The sequence below is a fragment of the Cherax quadricarinatus genome, chromosome 20 (assembly GCF_038502225.1).
Source record: "Cherax quadricarinatus isolate ZL_2023a chromosome 20, ASM3850222v1, whole genome shotgun sequence".
NCBI classification, from domain to species: domain Eukaryota; kingdom Metazoa; phylum Arthropoda; class Malacostraca; order Decapoda; family Parastacidae; genus Cherax; species Cherax quadricarinatus.
Window position 1 is genome coordinate 41,786,179 of NC_091311.1, and position 14,013 is coordinate 41,800,191.

The 14,013-nt window shown below is 36.8% G+C and overlaps 1 protein-coding gene across 1 annotated transcript in view; it reads left to right on the top strand.

Annotated features, from left to right (window-relative positions):
- Positions 1–4,220: 4,220 nt before the first annotated feature.
- LOC128703834 (uncharacterized) overlaps positions 4,221–14,013 on the top strand; it is a 21,223-nt gene continuing 11,430 nt past the window's right edge. The window contains exons 1-7 of the mRNA XM_070086985.1: positions 4,221–4,974; positions 5,082–5,210; positions 6,902–7,029; positions 8,271–8,526; positions 8,687–8,740; positions 8,862–8,974; positions 13,762–13,826. Coding sequence (XP_069943086.1) covers positions 4,899–4,974; positions 5,082–5,210; positions 6,902–7,029; positions 8,271–8,526; positions 8,687–8,740; positions 8,862–8,974; positions 13,762–13,826 — 821 coding nt within the window. The 5' untranslated portion in view covers positions 4,221–4,898. The remainder of the gene's footprint in view (positions 4,975–5,081; positions 5,211–6,901; positions 7,030–8,270; positions 8,527–8,686; positions 8,741–8,861; positions 8,975–13,761; positions 13,827–14,013) is intronic.

The window sequence follows — 14,013 nt, forward strand, 5'->3', positions numbered from 1 at the left end:
CGATTTTTTCTGATACTTAAGGAGGACGGTACACTGCATTAATGACACTAGTGACCAAGTAAGGCGATTCCCCGCCGAGCACGATAACTTCACATGTACAGCGAGTACTCTGGCAGCATTAATATGAGGTACGCCAAACATTGATGTCATGCAGCCAGATGTGACATGAGAGTTGTGTCACGTAGTGCGCTTTGTGTCAATGCGAGAATATCTTACAACAGTGACCTGTGTCATCTGAGCTACGAGTCTAAAGCATCGACAGTTACGTTAGTAATACCTCAAAGTAGTTCTTGTGTCCCTGGCTTCCAAACTAGACAGTGTGTCACCTAGAAAAGTATCGTTTTCGTAGAAGTTTGACTTTATTTCTACAACTAACATACATTAGGTTAACTGATGAAAACTTCTATGACAAGAAAACAATGTTTTTCAATATTGTTGTTATAATATTTGTACAAAATGTGATAAACAAACATTAATGCAATGATAAATGTGTTCTTGGCAAATCCAGTGAACTCACTGAATAAATCATCCCCAATAACCTGCGCACATGTTTTAGTTACACGATGTTTTAGAAGATCAATGTCCCTGACTTTCACTTCATTCATTTTTAATCTGACGCATCCCGAGAAGCAATAACAGAAGGAAGTAAGATTTGGGAATCGTGCAGACCACTCCGCAGCTCCAAGTAGGTTGATTCAGTAGGGAAGCATCATTATTCAACCTTTAACACACCCATGCTGCGTAGCAGAGTTCGCTGACCAAAAGATAAACGTTTGTGGATTACATTCTGAGCAAACACTGCAACAACAAAATAAAAAGTTTTCTTAAATTTGCCTCTTTATAAACTATGGATACCTGTACGTGACAATAAATTAGAAAACAGTATGTTAGTATGCTTTTGTTAAACAGATTTGCATGTGTTGCTGATGCTATTCAATTAATTTGTGTACGCGCTGGATTTTGTCCTAGTGTAGCTCTCAGCCGTGTCATGTTTAATAAGCCACAAAAACTCGAAAGTCGAAACGCGTAATATAGTAGGGAAAAACTGTTTAAGTATCCGCATCTCGTGAGGTCAATTTGTGTGTAAGTCTAAGGCTGTGTGGATGAGAGGCATGAAATGTTATAATAATAATAATAATAATAATAATAATAATAATAATAATAATAATAATGAAATTATTTTCCAGTAACATACACGTTATACAAAGGTAGATTTTTCTTATTATTTGACTGTACGCTGCTCTTAACCCACTGCTGTACGGTCTGCTCGGTTTCGTGGAACCTTCACCCATTTTAATTATTTTGCATTTGGGTTAGAGTCAAGCAACCATTTTGTAGACAATTCTTACGCAGGTTTTAATAAAATTAGTTATATTTATTCTCCGTAATTCTTGAAAAGTTAAGGTAGAGCTATTTACATATGAACGATATAGTATTTTTGTTTTTGCAAGTATGTTAATTTGTTAGGCTTAAATTAAGCTTCTTGATTCCAAGGTTATTTAAGCTGTGATGCACCTAAACATTAGCATCACGAACACTTCACCGCCTAAATTAGGAGTAGAGTTTTAAGCTCTGTATATGAACCGAGAGACGCACACTTCTGTGGAATACATCCTTTGCTGGCATATAATAATTTACTAGGTTTAAAGCCTATCGACTACACGAAGGTGTAGTCGATAGGCTCACCACCAATCAGGAATATGTTACCTCTACATTAGGGATTAGACTCTTAATTAATGACACATGCACTTATCATCGGATTTATCCTAAGCTAATATATATTGGTCATGTCGCCGTCATAACTTTTATACTTAGTTATACGATAACAGCTTGTTTCTCGTATAGTAAAATAATACATATTTTTAGCATTTGAAAACATTTTATACTCGAACCTAGAATTTTTTTTTATAAAAGTTTTTATTTTCTTATTATTATCACACTGACCGATTCCTACCAAGGCAGGGTGGCCCGAAAAAGAAAAACTTTCACCATCATTCACTCCATCACTGTCTTGCCAGGAAGGTGCTTTACACTACAGTTTTTAAACTGCAACATTAACACCCCTCCTTCAGAGTGCAGGCACTGTACTTCCCATCTCCAGGACTCAAGTTCGGCCTGCCGGTTTCCCTGAACCCCTTCATAAATGTTACTTTGCTCACACTCCAACAGCACATCAAGTATTAAAAGCCATTTGTCTCCATTCACTCCTATTAAACACGCTCACGCATGCCTGCTGGAAATCCAAGCTCCTCGCACACAAAACCTCCTTTACCGCCTCTCTCCAACCTTTCCTAGGCCGACCCCTACCCCGCCTTCCTTCCACTACAGACCCTTCCTCAGCCCTCTGGACAACAGTTTTGGTAATCCCGCACCTCCTCCTAACTTCCAAACTATGAATTCTCTGCATTATATTCACACCACACACTGCCCTCAGACATGACATCTCCACTGCCTCCAGCCTTCTCCTCGCTGCAACATTCATCACCCATGCTTCACACCCATATAAGAGCATTGGTAAAACTATACTCTCATACATTCCCCTCTTTGTCTCCAAGGACAAAGTTCTTTGTCTCCACAGACTCCTAAGTGCACCACTCACCCTTTTCCCCTCATCAATTCTATGATTCACCTCATCTCTCATAGACCCACCCGCTGACACGTCCACTCCCAAATGTCTGAATACATTCACCTCCTCCATACTCTCTCCCTGCAATCTGATATCCAATCTTTCATCACCTAATCTTTTTGTTATCCTCATAACCTTACTCTTTCCTGTATTCACTTTTAATTTTCTTCTTTTGCATACTCTACCAAATTCATCCACCAATCTCTGGAACTTCTCTTCAGAATCTCCCAAGAGCACAGTGTCATCAGCAAAGAGCAACTGTGTGATTCTTTATCTTTTAACTCCACGCCTCTTGCCAAGACCCTCGCATAAAAGTTATAAATATAATTTTGAATTAATTATTTGCCCTTTTTCACATTTTTTTACAGTAACAGTTTACCGAGGTAGTTTAGTTACCTAGAAAGTGTGGAACAAAATGTAACGACCAAGACAAAATCACAGATGGAAAAAAGATAAGGGTCGTCCCAGGAACGATTGGAGGGAGGAAACAAAGGGTGCAAGTGGTAGAAGCTTGAGCATTCTGCAGGGAAAGGTGAGCATGTTAGCTAGGAGTGGAGACATGTGGTTTTTAGGATTCCACGTGCTGTTGGGGGTGTGATCATGGTAACATGCATGAAGGCATTCAAAGAAACCAGGCAACCGAACTTTCGTTCTCTCTCTCTAGATGTATGTGTGTGAAAATATAGGGAGGTACCACCTCTGGAACTGGACTGGGGACCCTCATGTATGTATTTTTTTTAACACGCCAGCCGTCTCCCACCGAGGCAGGGTGACCCAAAAAAGAAACACTTTCACCATCATTCACACATAATCACTGTCTTTGCAGAGGCGCCCAGATACGAGTTTAGATGTCACTCCAAACAGCCAATATCTTTAACCCCTCCTTTAAAGTGCAGATTAAACAAATGGTGAAATGAAATTCTAAGAGCTTTCGTAAATTTCTCTCAATGTTAAGGAAAAATAAATCACTAAAGCGCTTGGAATTTCATTATTTTTCACTGTGCTTGCTTTGCATATTGTAATATCACCTTTTTACTGTGATCCTATTGCATATTATATATATATATATATATATATATATATATATATATATATATATATATATATATATATATATATATATATATATATATATATATATTATATATATATATATATATATATATATATATATATATATATATATATATATATATATATATATATATATATATATATATATATATATATATATATATATATATATATATATATATATATATATATATATATATATATATATATATAATGTATGTATATATTTCATATTTCAATCCGACAATGATAGGAGCGCCTGTTTTGTCTAATTCTATGCAAAGTTTCACTTAAAATTAAATATTTTTCAGTTCTAGAATGTTTAACCATTCGTCGATTAATTTGGGTATTGTGACATTTCTGCTTGAAGTTAACGCACATTAAACTCTCTCTCTTCTAATGTGTTCAAGTAAGCCACACTTGACACCTCTTGAGTTTGCAGTGTACACTGATGCAAATGAAGAAAGGTTCATACCTTAGAAAAACATGACTTAAAGATATAAAGCTTAAAATAGTATACATGTAACTATTGCAGCCTGGAGTACTTGGGTAATCAAATTAGGATAACAACCATCTAATATAAAGATGGTGTAACAAATAACTAAGGCGAGTCAGATTAGGGTGCAGGTGGGCCACATGTTGCACAACCAGTGATTGAAGGTAAGATATGCACTTCTGCTGATAACAACTGTCTGGTCAAGCTACTGCGCCAGTAAGGTGCTCTGGTATCGCTATATCTCACCCCCTTCATTGTTCACCAATCTGGTCACTGCCATCACAGGTGTGCCACATGGCTAATGACAAGGCACAGCTGGCTACGCTGTTTGTGCTAACCAGAGTACACTGCCACGCCCCCTCAACAAACAATGAATGAACTCTGACGGGTCCCATTCATTTTATGGGCGTGGGCGTGTGAGGATGACGCAGGCTACCGGACGGAGCTACTATAGGTTGAGCTGAGACTGTACGACAATGGCTTACTTTAAAAAACAAGTGGGTGGGTAAGAAGTGGGTGGTGGAGTGGGTGGCACCTCCCACTTACCGCTCCCTCCCTCAATTATTAGGAGCGGCAGCGGGTCCCAGCTTCCAGTAGCGCTGCTCCCGTGGCCAGACGCACTGCTTCTCCAAGGCTTCCTACTGTTTACCCATTAGTGATAAAGTCCTTCATTGTTTCAGTCCCCTCGTCAGTGCCGGAGAGATGACTTCAACAATTTTTGCTTTCTTACTGGTGTTGCCGATGCTTCTAATGCTAATGATGCCTCATCTTGCAAGAGGTACATTTCGACAGTCATCAACTTCTGTAAAATTAATTTTTTTATACTGGATATTTAGAACTTTTCCATGGTCTCGCTAATTCATGATTAATTTTCTTTCGTTGTAGGAAGGCTCTTTGGGCTAGAGGACTCAACGGAAGACTCTCCAGGGGTGACCCAAGGGGTGACGCTGTCTTCACCTGACCACGCCAGCTGCTGCGTTCGCGAGAAAAAGATGAAGAACATTGGAGTCTCAGGTACACCAATATATTCTGAAATGAATGTATTTTGTATCAGTCAGCTATTGAAACAAAGGTCTATCGTATATTGAAGTTTCTATTTTTGTTAATGGTCACACTGAATGCATAAACAGAAGCGAGACGGGCTTCAGCAATGCCATGTTCGGTCAAGCCATTCTTCGGCTGTTGCAGGATGGACCCTTGAAGATTATCATGCCCAAATCGTCTACCGTTTTATAATATACTAAAATAATAGTAGTTAATATGACAAACACTGCCCCATAATTAATGCGTGCCAGGGAACCCACACCTGGATCTCAAGTAAAAGACGCAATCTCTACTTAGGATGCAATCACGGCCCGCACACAATGAAGGAAATACAAAGTCTTTTTGCGTTGGGCTTCGACCTATAGGTAACTCGCCGGTATAATCTTAATTATAGGGGTCAGGTTAACTCTAAGCGACTAATTTATCTGAAAAATCAATCGACATTACACCCATCATTTTCCAGTAATTATAGAACATTGCTGATGGTTACTAGGTAGCATAACTGTCACGAATTTTAGCAAGCTACTTTCACGAGAAAGGTCACCGTTCTTATTGATGATATAAGGCAAAGGCTAACATAATATAACAGCCAATGACTCAAAAGACTAGGATTTTAATGGTGTAGTTATCCTGAACTTTAACACTTGAGGAGTGTCTGATACGTTTGTCTTTTCTAAACGTGAACATATTTCTGAAATAAGGAGCAACAATTGACAGGCCTAAATATTAAAATAATTAAGTGAATAATTTTTTAATCAGGTGATAGTCGTATTTGTTTTTTTTTTTTTTTGTATGTAATAACCTACAACACAGAATATATATTTAATCACTTCAATTCTTCAGCAAACTCTTTTTCTATTGATGGAGCTACTGCAGAATCTAAATATTTATTATCAGTCAGTAAGTAGTCTCTCTATATTTTCCACAAACAATGCTAACCACCTGATTACTTTACCCGCTTTTAAGAGATAAATACCTAATGGGTTGGTTGGTTAATTGGGCGTAAAGCCTATCTGCATATGAGAATCATTAAAACTGCTGGTCACCTAAGAAATATATCGCTCCACGTGTACAAGCACTGTTCTTAATGCTTACAAATTAAGAGAGATATTCATCAGAATATTGTATATACAAAGTGATGTATTATTCATATATTAAAGCTAGAACGCTTACCCCCTCCCAAAATAACAATTCTGTAAAGCAAAACCCAAAGTATATTTGAAGCTTCTGTTCCGATTAACTGTTTGAATGACAATAATTTTAATACGGAGAAAATATACAGAAATTTGTATCTCTCAGAGCTTATAAACTGAAAGTTTAGTTAATGCCTGCTTTAGGGATTAAATTGTTTATTCGTGTCTCCCGACACGGATCTTAATCATATAGACGACTCATTAAATTTAAGGGATTAGGGATTAAAGTATTCTTACGTGTAAATATATAATGGAATTGAAGCTTTAAATTCAATAGACTTTAAACCTAGTTAGTATCTCATATAAAACATTTTGTGATGGATTTATCACCTAGAGAACCTTTAAGTAATATTTAACAGTGAACAAAAAGATCAAAAGCAAAATTATATAAAGAATGGTGTAAGTAAAAAGGTCATTAATATTGTGGGCTCTACTAAGACGACATAAACCCACGTTTAATTCCTGCAGATGCTACGGGCGAGGAGATTCGAATTGATGTGGGTCACTGCAGGAGACACTGCAACAAAAGGAAACCCCTTAAAAAGGCCAACTTCGAGCGCCTTCTTTCGGAAAACCCTGATATGGATCCACGATTGGTATGTCACTCTACCTTTATATTCTGATATGATACACACACACGCGAGCGCACATACATACTTTTCTAAACTATATTTAGTTCGATTAGGCTAAGTTAAATTGAGCTTGTTATAATAAGGTTAGGTAAGTTTTCTAAGGTTATATATAATGTGCATGTATTTCCTTACAACTAAGCCTATCTTCTGATGCAAGCTCAAGTATATAATACTCTTTTTAATTTTAATTTCGTGTGGGATTTTTTTTTTTTTTTTTGCGACTGACAGTTTTTTTTCCTTGACATGTGCTTGAGTATCGAAATTAAATAACTCTCAAAACCTTGGAAAAATATGCCTGGAGAGTCAACACATCCCTTAAATTTTAATAATTTTATTTTTTTCAGGAATTTTACAATTGAAAATCACTATATTTAATAAGTGAGAAGCTTAATCTTCAAGGCAATTTAGGAAGATGAGATTCCTTGTAGAAGGTTTGGCAGAATTGCAAAGTTTTTGCGTATTAAGCAGTTAGTATTCGTGTTAAAAAAATTATGGTGCTTGAGTCAGCTGAAAGGACGAGCTCAGTAATGGATAATAAGCATAGCATTTTATCAACAGAAAAGTAAGATAAACACAATTTGCATGAATTGTGTACTTGTAACCTTGCCGCCTCTTGCCAATATCAGCATAACAATCTGAGTGAGATACGACCAGTGATATTATGCCTTGCCATAAGCATTATTGTGCAAAGTAACTGAATTCATCATTTTGATTAATGAAATTAGAAGAGTCGACCGAATAAAAACTTGATAATAAGTGCTGGTTATAACAACGAATAATTATTGACAAGTTAAGCGCCCAGGAGAAATATCTCCAACATTCTCAGCAATTTCACTGAAGAATAGAAAAGCCGTTTATTTTCCAGCTGTAAATAGTAATAGCCTTATCGCCTGGGTTATTCTTTAATTTCAGTGTAGCTAACAAAGTGTGCAAATTAATTTGGTTACCTCCTCTATTCTGCTATCGAACCCCGTTCACACTGTTTTTAACATTACTTTCTTTAATTATTCAAGCTTGTACGATACAATCAAATTTAAGCAACGGATGATATGTCTAGAACTCAAGTTACTCGAGATACGCACGTTTTAGATTTTTTACATTTAGCTAATGCAAATTTAATATATTGTAACAGAGTGTTCGATATGTCTACTTACGTGTATAGATATAATCATTCATTCTGTCTATTTATGTTTATTGACTTCCAGTTGTTTTTGCTGAACTCTGGCCACCAGCGTGAGATAGCCTCGTGCCCCGTGGGGGAGGCTTGCACTGCCTCTGCTTCACGTGTGGAGCGACTGGTGACGACGGAGGGTATAGTCAGTGTTACGGTGACGGAAGCTTGTGAGTGTCAGTCAAAACCACACTCGTGCCGCCGACAGCCCCGACCCGTCACACTTCATAAAGGAACACCTCTCCAGACCACTGTGGACCTTGGTGACTGCCAAGGACACTGTTTTCATGGTTAGGAATACATCACTAAAGTTTATTTTTTATATAGATCATTAAACTGAATACTAACAGAGAGATATCCTAGAGGCTAAATGCATATGCATATGCATATTTTAATCGAAATCACGAGTCTGATTAACGTTTTCGAATACAAATATTGCTATTCTTGCAGAATTAGGCTGCAAAGCTACGAAATCCAGGACGGTGTCGGTGGAGGGTCCAAATGGTGAGTAGCATCTTTTCTTATGAACAATTGTTACAATCACATTTATTTTTTTATTATATCTGAAACTGATTTTGCGCAAGTGATTACACAATTCAGTCATTAAAATGACGATGTTCTCCAGGCGCGGAGTGCATATCAGTGGTGGAAGAGTGTGGGTGTGAGTCGTCCTGCTACCGAGCTTCTCGCTACCAACACCTCTACAACTACACTACCCCTGACGACCCAACCGTTCAGGTGAGATTCGACTGTTCCCAGGCCAACTATAATACCCTCATTTGAATTTACTGTACACTTGTTACCTTCATCTTCCTGTGAATTTCGTGAATCGCTTTCTGGAACCTTCAACTTTACCTTTTAACCCGTTAGAAAGCGGGAAAGACTCTTATACGTAGGAACTAATTATCCCTACTCTTAAATTTAATACCCAAAATTACGACGAAACAGTCTTTTTAAATTTTTAAATGCTAATTGGTGCACTATAGACGTAGATAAAAAATTATTTTATGGGTGTGATGGAATTCAGGAACCTTAATGTCTAAGCACTGCTTGAAACAGTACGATGAGTCAAAACAGTTTGAACTGGAAGACGTAGATTGCATTAAGTCGGGTATAGCTGAGGCAGTAAGAGCTAAAAGTAGAGCGATACTATTAGAGAAGGAAGAACTATAGAAAGAGGATAAGGAATATGAATATTTTAATTAGAGAGCTGTGTGGATGAGAAGAAACGTTTGATGCCAAAATACAGGCTATTATTAGTGCTTATGAATCTTAGTGTGAGGGACCTAGAGAAGGAAGACTGTGTAAGGCTTTAGGTAAATGTTCAGAGTATTTTTGGCCAAGTGAAAAGACTCTATGAAACTTTGACGCAACAGTAGAACATAATATTGTGAAAGGTGGGATGTCCGGGGAAAACTGGAGTACCTTAGATCAAACCTGATTACCTCCTATTCCCAGATGCTGTCCAACCCCTAGTTGAGTTTTGTTCATGAAAGTTTTATAATTGGTGAAACAATTTGGTCAATAATTATTTAATTCTTAGGTGTTTTATGTAAACTTTCCAGTATTATGTGCGTTGTGTAATGAAAATATATTAATACTTATTGCAAAATATTTTTTCTACATAACTTGATCTACTGTTACCCATTTCTACATAACTTGATCTACTGTTACCCAACTTAACAGACAGTTTTACGACTTGTCTAGGTTAGTTAAATTTGGTTTGGGTTACGGTTTTAAAATTGCTTATCAAAGGTAAGCTTCTCCCCCATTTGTTTAACATATACCTGTCTCCATTGCACAACCCACATATTAAAAAATAATTTACGTAAATAATTTACATAATGATATTCTGCCTATTACTGCTTAAACAAACAAATTCCATTACAAAAGCTATTTTTTTCCCGTGGATTAAATAACATGGATGTTATTCTTAATATACAATATTAACGGATTTATGTACAGGGAAAAGAAGTAGGTTAAGTTAGGTATGATTCGTCAGGAAACAGGGGTTTACTGTATGTAGCGGGTCTTAGTGTTCATGATGACGTGCCACTGGAGCACTGGTCATCTGACCGAGGCCTTGCTCTGGCTTTCCGGTCCACCCCTTCAAAAATTAATATTGTTAAGGAAAAGAAATACATAATGACCACATATTTTAAAAATAAAAATAAAATTAAAGTATAAGGGGACTGATGACTGTGTAGGGAGGAATCAGCTCGAGTTGAACCCTTGGTAAATGGTTGGGGAGTAGGCTTTCAGGTGTAAATAACGTGAAAGATGAAATATAAAACGATAGTTGTCTGCAATTAGAGAGGAGAAAATGAACAAACTAAAGAAAAAAGTTATCAGGGATATAACAGATTTTTAAATGTTGACTTGTTTAAGAGGAGTGGGAAGATGCAGTGTAAAGTGGGTTAAGAGGATGTGATTGGGAAAACGTGGAAACGTGTAGTATGAAGTTGATTAGTTTGAGAATATGTGGTAGTGAAAATGTGTAGGGTATATTTATAACCGGAATATCAAGAGTGTGCAGTAGTAGTAGTAGTATATATGGAAAAAGAGCTAATTGGTAGATGTAATTTACAAGAAAAAAGTGATACAAAGAAGGCTTTTCAAAGCAAAGTAATGCAATTAAAGGCGCCCCTGCCAATTAAAGAAGAACTATTATCTTAAATGTGTTGTTGGAAATCAGTGTGTTTTAAACATTTTGCAGAGAATATGGAATGAAGAACTTACAATACGATGTGTTGGAATTAAAAGCATAATTCAAAGGGTGGATTTTTCTAGATGGTTTGGTCATGTAGACAGAATAAATCGATAGGTTGATAAGCATTAGCATGGTTGATAAATCTGGGGGAAAGAAAGCAACAATGTGTGTGGAGTGTCAGCAGATTTGGAGGGAAAGAGGGTGTGCGAGAATTGTTGTGACGATATCAAGCATGTATGTGAGCATAGATTGCATTGTGTGGACTAGAGTGGTCAGTGAGATGGACTGTAGCGTTGGAGCCTAAGTATATGAAGAAACTCAGAGAAACTAGCTAGCAGGAAGTGTGCTTTGGGCTTTGCCGAATGCATCGCCTGCGCTCAGAAAGTGAGGCAGAAAGATTGCTGGGCAGTAGTGAACATTGGTCCACGAAATGTGTACCGTACAAGAAAGGCTGCTAGAACGTGATAGTTTTTGTTTCTTTGGATAACCCAGTCTGGGTTGGAAACTCCCGACAAGTTACTAATTATTATTATAATCAAAAGAAGCGCTAAACACAAGTTACTAAAGCTTTTATTTTGTGATACATAGGTAAAAGTCAGTTTGGAAAAACACACAAAGTACAGTTCAAGACATTTATTACAGGAAACATACACAAATAGCCCGCACATAAAAGAGAAAAGCTTACGACGACGTTTCGGTCCGACTTGGACCATTGACAAAGTCACGCTTTGTCAGTGGTCCAAGTCGGACCACTGCGGGTTATTTGTGTATCGTTCCAGTCACGGTATTGTGCCTTTTTTTGTTATTTTGTTATTACAGGAAACGTTTCTTACGAAAAGCTTCTTTAGTCCATAAGACTATTCGTGGCGAAACATTTCCTTTAATAAATGTCCTGAATGCTACGTAAGTGTCCTAATCGATCATTTTTGTTAATTAAGAACGTGACACTTACCACACAATCATTTCCAGAGAAGATCCAGTAGCAGTTCATAAAAAGTATTGTGCGTGCAGGGGGACACGTGTCTGGATGTGAAATATACACCCGTGTCCGTGTTTACATTCATTCATTCTTTCGAATTCTTTTAACAAATTTTTGTATTCGTTCAGTATAAAGACTTAATTAAATTGTTAAGAGTTTTTATATTTTGTGAGAAAGTAATTTGTTGATAATTTCAGGACAAGTTCGGCATTGTTAAGGAAGACTACTGCCTGATGAACATCTGTTAATATTGAAACTCGACATTGAAAATCTGAGACATTATGCCACTCTGAATTACTTATGAAATAAGTGTGATTAATAATGTAATTGTATTTTTATTTCTACACTCTTAGTACAGTAGTTTAGCACTGTACATGTAATTAATTTAAAGGAGGCTCATACATTTTAGATATTTAATAAGCCAATCTCGCTAAAATGTGTAAAAAGTATGACCCTCCACTTTTTTTTAATGTTTTTATTCACCTCACAATAGAGATGGCCACATTTTAGCTCTTTACCCTTTTCGCCTAACATTATTTAGTCGTTGTGTTCCTTCGATGACAGCTACAGTTAAACAGTTTTCAGCACCTCTGCTCTCAAGTACATCTCTGCAGGTCACTTTGCAAGTGTTTGTGACAAGAACATTTATCAGTGTCTGAAGACTCCTAATTCCCATCCACATACAAAGACACTCTATGTATATATTTATTTATTGGCAAGCTCCCCAGCAGAGATAAAGTCGTTCATTCAGTGCAAGAGCTACAATTTGGCATTTACGAATCCACTCTCAATGAGTTTACCACAGACCGAGAGGCTTGTGAACCAAATGTTTATCCCAAAAGAAGGTAGGAACCTAGTTATACGGCAAAATCGATCTCAAGAATTATGTAGGGAGCTCATATGGGCCATGTCCAAGATTCTTTACATTTCGACCTTAAACTTCTTGCATGTTATTAAACTAAGTTATATACTCAAGGTTAAGATTAATACTTAATAAGATATTCTGTTAGAGTAATAAGTTAAAGGAAAACTCTTGAGCATTATTCATTAACATGATTTGTATTTCTCATTCGACTGTTTTATCTTTTTAACATTCTTCTCCGTTTGTGTACAGTGATGTTATAAACATAGCATGTGATGATAGTAAATACGACACATCAGCAGAGACCGCATGGAAAGGAGCAACATAAAGACAATGAACCTTGTTGACAAAGTAAATGTTACCTTGTTTAATAAGACAGTATTATTTTGCTGCTTCTTCAAAACTTGCACACTGCACGTCTTCTAACAAAGCGGTATTTAGTTCGATGGTGGAGCGATTAGTCCACAGCCAAAGAAACCCGGGTTTGATTAACAGGCCAAACTAGATGTATGGGTGAATCTCGGCACCTACTGTCCGTGTGTACCTAACAGTAGTGGTAGCACAGCATAGACAGGGATGAATTTGTATACGAGCGGAGGCAAAAGACCAGCTCGTAGCATTCTATCGAAAAAAATTTCATCGTAACTTAAATATAAATACGTACATCATTGTTATAACTGTTTATGTGAGAGCTCTTCGTTTAATATAATTATATAATCAGTTGTTTATCACCCTGTAACAGACTATTTGACTGTAATGAATTCAGCTCTTTTATTTAATAATAGTGGTAAAGTCACCTTTGATCATCCAGGAGAAATAACAAAATGTATGACTAAAAAGCAACTTTTACACTACCTTATATAGCTACTGATACCTTTAGAACTTAATAGGTATTAAACCATTAAAATACTTTTGACCTGCTTATCATTGTTCATCAAAATATAGAAACATACAGAATACCATTCATTTTGCAGATAATTGACGTTGGCACCTGTATTGGTGAATGTGATACGATGCCAGAGGACCACTGTGTCTTAAGGTAAATAATGCTAATCTGTTTCACTAAGCTATTTTATCTTACTGGTCACTAAGACAGTCTCTTCATAAGATAAAGAGTAATAAGATCAGTTTTATTCAAGAAATCTGCATATGTTTTACAGATTAGTATTACAGATCTGCAGAATATTTCTAATAGGTACAAATGTAATAGGGATGCATTGGGTGAT